Source organism: Dryas octopetala, chromosome 5 (genome assembly GCF_963921425.1).
Source record: "Dryas octopetala chromosome 5, drDryOcto1.1, whole genome shotgun sequence".
In the NCBI taxonomy this organism is placed as follows: Eukaryota; Viridiplantae; Streptophyta; class Magnoliopsida; order Rosales; family Rosaceae; genus Dryas; species Dryas octopetala.
In genome coordinates, this window is record NC_141370.1 from 8,382,438 (window position 1) to 8,390,573 (window position 8,136).

Genomic DNA, 8,136 nt, shown 5'->3' on the forward strand with positions numbered 1-8,136 from the left:
ATCTATTAGATACAATAATAAAGAGATTAGTTCAACATTATTTAAATTTTTGACTTATATGTTAAGTAGTAATACAACATTATTTCTTTCAAATTTTAAAACTTATATGCATTTTTCATTATGTATTATTTTATTTTTTAATTTAATTGTCTTCACACTTGGAAGCTCGTTTTCGTCAACGTTACCTGGATTTAACATTATCCATGTAACATTGAATAGTAAGTTTTGACAAATATTGAAGACCAGTTTTAGATCATTCAATATATTAGTAGGTTTCTTAACAATATTGATTTCTTGGAGATTATTCTTTCATCAGCTTGTCATTTTTTGTTTGATTTCACTACTTTTTCATTGCCCTTCTGTTTGATTTCATTGCGTTTTCATTACCCTTTGTGATATACGGATGCTATTATCTTACAATATTTCACAATGATATTTGTATCAAAAAGTCATTGAAAATCTATCAATGTCTATGAAAGTTTTTTAATAAAACTTCATGAAAGTCTATAAAAGTCTATAAAACTCTTTGAAAGTCTATCATAATTTTGAAAGTCTATGAAAGTCTGTCACTTAAAAAAAGTCTTTAAAAATCTGGATTGAGTACACCCTCCTAAATTTCACATTGTACACCCACCCCACCCATCAAACTCCACACACCCCACCCAACATCCAAACAATACCACACTTCTCACCCAAAACCAACAAACACACCCCGGCCACCTCCCACCTCAGCCACCCTTACCACCACGCGCAGCACTCTCAACCCCACCTCTCTCTCTTTCCTTCTCTCTCCTCCTTCCCTTTCTTTCTCTGGTTTATCAACCTAGCCACCCCGCCAAGACTAACCACAAACGCAAACGAGCTCCGACACCCAACCACGAGGCCGATGTCGCCATAGTCCTTGTCACAGGATGTTTGTCACTGGAGAGATTAGGGGAGGGTCGGCGTGGGGCTGGGAGGATAGGCGTGAGGCTGGGCTGGAAGGGTCAGCACAGGGCAGCACAAGACTGGGCTGGGCTGGGCGCGGGGAGGGGCTGGGCTGGGAGGGCCAGGGTTGTAGCCGGAGAGAAAAACCAAAGAGAGGAGAGAAAAGCTGGAGAGGGGAGAGAGAAGCTAGAGATGGAGGAGAGAACATAGAGGATAGGTTGGGCTGGGAGGATAGGCACGGGGCTTGGCTGGGAGGGTCGGCATGGGGCTGGGTTGGGCTGGGGGCGGGGCGGGGTGGTTGTCGCCGGAGAGAAAAGCCAAAGAGAGGAGAGAGAAGCAGGAGAGGGGAGAAATAAGCTAGAGATGGAGGAGAAAACAAAGAAGAGAAGAGAAAAGAGATGGGGGTGTGTAAATGAGTTGTCCTTTAGGGTATTTTCACATTGGGGCTTTAGGGTAAATTCACTAATTAAGTGATTGGGGGTGTGCAAAAAGGGGGAAAAAAAAGTGTGTAAATAACAGCACTCTTTATTTTTCATTCTCTTGCTTCTCTGTCACTGTCACTGCTCGAATTATTTTTCTCTCATCTCTAGATCTCTCTTAGACTCCTTCTCCCTAAACCTTTCAGATTTACATGATTTTTAGATTTTCTCTAGTTTTTGGCCGATTATTCCAAAATTTCATGTTTGATTGTTGAAATAATATCAGTTAATAAAGTAAGGAACTTGAATTTGTTTTATTATAATGTGTATTCATCTTGGGAATGAAGCAGATTTTGCGAAGAAAACATAAATAAAACTTCATATCTCATATTTGTCTCAATTTTGACCATGGTTAGGGTTTGCTCTCCCCCCCCCCCCCCCCCCCCCCTCTCAATCTCTCTCTATATCCACTATTAGGGTTAATTTACCTTTTATGTCAATGTCAAATTTATACCATGGTTATGATTATTCTTTAATGGTGTTATAATATGTTTCTTCTATGTGCGCAGTTAAATCCCAACACATTGCAAGGACAAGAAATTTTGGGAATAGGTTTCCCGAGGTTAGCAAACTTAGTAACCTCAAGACTGTGTAGAACTCGAGAATTTTGCATATGACATAAACAATTTTCAGTGGAAATCTTTATTTACTAGAACATATATGGAGCACATGATGGAAATTGTAATCAGAATTTTGGCCAAAGGGACTGACATTTTAGAGGTGACATCTTAACACCAATATATACTTGCATAGTTGCATTCATAGCTTCTCCAACTGTCAAGAAGACTCTTCCTCCAATTTTTCTTACGAAGTCTGCTAACCTTAGCTTGTGAATCACTTGCCACCTTGGATTGACTATGGCCAACTGCTATATATAGCCAGAGACAAATAGGGGGTAAAATACTGGAAGCAATTGAACAATGTGGCATCAAATATATTTAAATCCCAAAAAGCAAAAAAAAAAAAAAAAAAAAAAAAAAACGAACAAACAAACAAACAAGATCACTAACATACCTCCATTCCAAGTGATTCCAGATTCTGATGCAATTCCCCCAAAGAAGCGATTCCTGATGTGTCAATGTTCATTAAACCTACATTTTGAAGAAAGAGATTAATTTAAACTCAGTCCCCTGGATTCATCAACACAAAATATGAGATATATAAGTGTATTTGATCCAAAATTCTAAACAAAAAATTAATGTAGTCGTTTAGTTCAAAGAAATTAAGGAAAATGAAAAAACTTTCAACAGTGGGATCCCATTCCACTCGGATTTTCATTTTTGTGACAGCTGCTTCAACAAATTCTCTCAATTCCTTTTTTCTTTGAATTAAAATCAAAACACCCATTGCACATTTTCCAATGAGAAATAGACCCATTTTTTTATAATTAATACAACATGATTCAAGTTATAAATTTACGTTAATAAGTTTCCATGAGCATTCGAATGCCCGTTGTAATTGTTGGACAATTACAAGCATACTTGACCAACTATTTTAATTGAATGTTTTGACAATTACTTGTAATTTGTAACTGACAAACAACCACTTGAAACTATCAGAAAGTATTAAGCGAGTTACATACAACCGTTTGAAGTTTTGCATCGAGTGTTTTGATGGTTGACGAGAAAACTATCATGTTTTATCATTGGACCAATTTATCATGTTTTATCATTGTATTTACTGATTTTCTTTTGGTATTTTTTTAATTCATTTTTCATTCTAATATATTACTTTAGGGTTTAATTATACTATTTACTGGACATTGTCAACTTCAGTTTGCTGGAAGTTTCAACTTTTTAGGCTTAATTAAAACAATAGTCTACAAACTTTACCTAGTCTCACTTAAGTCCACGAACTTTACTTTTAGATCGATTATGTGGTCCACCAACATTTCTACGGTTACTCACTTTAGTCATGTCCATCAAGTTTATTTGAATTTTTGTCAAATACTGTGCCCTTGACTCAATTTCGGGAGCAAAAACATCACTATTCAGCCATGCACGTCCTTATCACATGTACGTATTTGATGGAAATTCAAACAAATTACATTGAGAGCTCGACGGATGAATCCTCATCTGTAGATTTTAGGTTGCATATGCATCTTTTTTAGGTTGCAGATGACAGATTTTAGGTTGTAGATGCATGTTTTAAGTTGTAGATGCAGGGTGCCGAGTGTTTGGCAAGAACCACCAAGCGCTCAGTAATTTTAACGAGCACTCGGTAGAAATTCTTACCGAGTGTTCTGTAGAATTGCTGAGCACTCGGTAGAATAGATTGAGCTTCTACTTAAGTTTTGGGCATGTTGGACCCTTACTTATATTTCTTTCTCACTTTGTGCTTCTACTTAAACCACCCTTTTTTTTTTGTCCGACTCCAAGTTCCACATTCCACTTTAGGTTTGCAAGTTGGGTATCACTTTTTTAGCCAATAAGAATACTACTTACTTGACATGTCAAGAACTACGACCTTAGTAGTCCTTTTGGCGTTGTCATCTTCTCCTTCAGTCCTCACCAATCTCATAATCCTGACAAATAGCCACAGTAAAGTTTAAATTTTAGTCTGCCATTAGGTTTTCTTTTCCATTTATTTATTTATTTATTTTTGTCATTTTCACCCATTATTAAGGAGAGGGGTTTGTACCTTTCTCTAACAGAATTGGCGTTGGCAAAACAAAGCCATGCAGACTTGACTCTGATTATGAAAGCCCCTGGAATCTGAAGGGCCATAGGATATTGATCAACATCACTATACAGATCCATTCCAGGAATCTTCCCAAGAGTTTCGGTGCCTGGTAGAATTGACACCAGAATAATCTTTGCAAATGATACTGTTACCTGCAACCAAGTCAACCACTTTATTAGCTTAATAATTAATTAGCACCCATAATTGGAATTTTTAATAATAGAACTCTGCCCCTTGCAACTGATCGATAAGAACTAGTAATGGACACCTTTTAGTCCTGCGCGCTATAGAATCTACTTTTTAATTTCAATAAAAGTTCAGTGCTTGTTCTCCTGCACAAGTAGTAATTGGCTAAGCTAATACGAAAATAAGCTTGTAAAATGCATGCCGGCCGTGAATTAATATGGTTAACAAAGTTCAAATTTTAGAAGACATGCACATTACATATGGTTGATTTTGATTGCACTACAAAATTAATCGCAGATACATAAAGAAAATTGATTAGATGCGGATTGTGCACATTGTGGATGGTTTATTAATTTAACCACTTGAATCGTCATTCACCACTAAAGAATTAGAGTTTACTATCGGATTTTGAACATTGAAATCCGAAATACTATACCCTAAACGTGCGGTTTGAAAAGAAATTAATAAATGTAGAACTCCACTCTAAACCTACCTGAACATATATATATATATACAGTTTTTCTCTAAAGAAAATGTCCGTATTTTTTAAAATTTGCAGATGTCGTTATCCGGTAGACAGTGTCAACATGTGCTACAGCACATGAAATTCCAAACTTTCTGCAGCACATGTCGACACTTTTTATCGAATGTCTACCGGATGGCGACATCCGCAAATTAATTTAAAAAATGCAGACATCCTCTCTATAGAAAGTCTCTGTAAATATAACTAATAAAACACACATTTGTCAACTTCAAACACGTACTATACTCGTATTTGATACATGTATATTATTATTATAATGATAATGGTGAGAACTCTTTTGTCAATCAACATATAAACGAAATGCCGAATGTCCCCTAATTATTTAAAAAGATATTAAAAGTAAAAATAGTATGGCAGTTATATATTACTTTACTTTCCATTATTTCTTACTTCTTTTTTTTCACACTGATTTTATATAAAATCTCTACATACTTATCGTGTGTGATAATCCATCTAATTAATTAGTATATATGAATTAAAGGCAAAATTGATTCTTACCGCTGTTAGCTGTACGCTTGCCTAGTCAGCAGCCACTCTAGTCAGCCTCTGTGTTAGCTGTACGCCTGCTTAGTCAGCAGCCCATCTGTCAGCTTCTAGAAGATTAGTTTGTTACATTAGCTGGCAAGTTAGTTATGAAACTGTTAGAAGTCAGTTTTAGCTTTATAAGCTCTCAGACTGTATCACTTTTGTGTGTGTGAAATCAATGAGAATTCTCCAGCTTATTCTTTTTCCTGCATATTTTCTTAGCTACCAATCACGAATTTTACTTGCTCAATCATGGTATCAGAGCCACTGATCCGTGTAACAACCGCGACTAGAAGACCAGTCTCAACACCAGAGAAGAGCATGCCAAAGAACGCTCCAAGACAAGCAAGAAAGTCTAGCTTGTCGACCTTCCATACATTATGAGCTCCATTGTGGTCGATGAGTCCCGGAAGAGCAGAAATAATTATTGAAGCAAGGATTGCCTTCGGAGTGTGACACACAAACTTTGTTAACAATTGCAATGATATGAGCACTGTTATGGACATCACAATATTAGTACCCAAAGTTTCACCACCAGCACTGAAATTTACAGCAGTCCGTGAGAATGAACCTGCAAAGTTTGATGCTACTTTTCATTTCCTCTTTTAATCTAAAAATGTGCAAGATGAACTACATAATATTTCAACAAAAGAAATTACCTAATATGAGTATCAAGAGAAAAATTACCTAATATAGATATATTTTGTTAAAAGAGTATTGCTATTTGTATCATCTCAATCCATCTTTTGTATTATCTCTCTAACATATGTGATAACCATGCACACTTGTACGCGTGTAAGATAGTTGTTTTAGTTTTTGTTCAAAAAGAAAATTGCAAATCAAATTCCAAACTACAACTCATACGGTAAGCGGTTAAAATGGAAAGTTGAGGTAACGTATGTCGAGTATGTTCCATATCCTAAGTATGTGAGTGACACAGAACAGCAAAGTGATCTATAATGAAGTTCAGCCCAACTCACAAGATAGTCAATTGAGATAATACAAATAGCTTTATTCTTCTTAAAAATTAAACTACGTGTCATGGCCCATGTTAATTTGACTATGTATAATTAAAAATAAAAAATTTACCCGTAGCAACATAACAAGAAGTGAGAGATCCTACAATGTTCATCATGCCCAATGATATCATTTCTTTGTTTGCATCAAGGTGGTACCCTTTTATGGATGCAAAAGATCGGCCAACTGCAATTGCTTCCTATTGACATTAAAACAATTGTTACAAAATTGAATATACCCTCTCGAGTATCGAAAATATATACTCAGCAATTGTTGGATCAAAATTCAATTATTCGCATTTTGATCTAACATTTAGCGAGTATGAATTTACGGCTCACCGATAAGTTAGTAAAAGGTCATATATAGACCTATGTGTGCATGAAGAAATTCTTCCCTACAAACCATTATATACAATCGGTCTCTCAAAATAAGTACTGACAATTTGGGGTTAGATATTAGAAATTGGTATACACTCTCTGGCGGATCCATAAATTTTTTTTTCATAAAAACAAGATGAGAAGCTTTCAAATATTTTTTTAATAGAAAAAAACTCTCAAATATTTTTTTAGTAGAAAAAAACTCAAATATTTCCCATTACCCATGCCTTAATTAGTCTCTTCGAGGCATTTCACTAAGCATTTATCTTGCCCTATTCTTACGTAAAATATCAAAGAAATAGTAAGACCGAGAGTGGGGCAACTACCTTCACTCGCCCCTGAATGCATTTGCCACAGTATACAACGGTTGTAGAGAAGAATCTTTAAGGTGTGTAGGGGGCAGAGCTCTTGAAAAACTGCAAACCCTACCATGAGCCCAATAATGGCAAGAACCATCCCAATTTTAGCCACATTTCCAGCATATGGACCGTCAAATTGTAACTGATGCACTGAACTACAAATGAAGCCTTTTTTAACTTGCTCCACCACTTCTAAATCGTGTTTCTCAGCATTTGTCCAAACAACAATCAGAGTTGAAGAAATAAAAGACAGGAAAGGAGCGATGGCCGATAACCAGAAGAGTTTCTTGTTTCTTCTACCTGTTGAATGATGTAAGGCTGTATTGATTTCAGCTATCAAGCTCACATGAGTGCAGATAGCAGTGAGTGTAGCTAATCTGTCATAGCAGTTAGTTAGGATTGGAATGCCACGTGTCATCCTATAGTTAGTAATGAATTTAATGGTTGTGATGAGCTCATAGGCTCACGTGTATCAGCTGTTAGTTATATGAGAATCCTTACAAATGGCGTGAGTTGTATTCTTCTTTCTAATTGAAATATATGAGACTGTGGTAAGATCAATTTCTTGACTACCACGATACTGAAGCAAGCTCAACTTTTCTCTGAAATACTTTCCTTCTATTTTATACCAATTGATTTACTTCAGCTTAACATGGTATCAGAGCGCCAGGTTCTTTCATAGAAGTCTGGGCGTTGTACTGTGAAATTGCAATTGGTGAGTGTCTCATAGGATATTCCCAAATACAATATGGCTAACTCTGGAAGTGGGGAGCTGAGAGCTTCAATCTTTGATGGAACAGAGTATGAGTTTTGGAAGGTACGTATGATCACCATTTTCAAATCTCATGGGATTTGGAAGTTGGTAGATAAAGGAATTATAATTCCTGAATCAAAGAAGAAGAAGGGAGAAAAGAGGAAAGAAGGAGAATCTGCAAGCACAGATGCAGAAGATGAGCTTGATCCTTATGTTGAGGATTTGTACATGAAAGACGCAAAGGCTCTGGGAATCATTCAGGGAGCAGTTTCAAAGGAAATTTTTG

At 36.3% G+C, this 8,136-nt stretch overlaps 1 protein-coding gene across 1 annotated transcript; it reads right to left on the reverse strand.

The window, feature by feature from the left end:
- Nucleotides 1-2,091: 2,091 nt before the first annotated feature.
- Nucleotides 2,092-7,514, reverse strand: LOC147283991 (low affinity sulfate transporter 3-like). The gene is made up of 7 exons (XM_086245631.1): nucleotides 7,167-7,514; nucleotides 6,433-6,559; nucleotides 5,586-5,914; nucleotides 4,047-4,240; nucleotides 3,851-3,930; nucleotides 2,421-2,497; nucleotides 2,092-2,271 (listed from the first exon to the last, which is right to left on the reverse strand). Exons 1-7 carry the CDS (start codon nucleotides 7,512-7,514, stop codon nucleotides 2,092-2,094), a joined length of 1,335 nt encoding a protein of 444 aa, XP_086101757.1.
- Nucleotides 7,515-8,136: the final 622 nt, after the last annotated feature.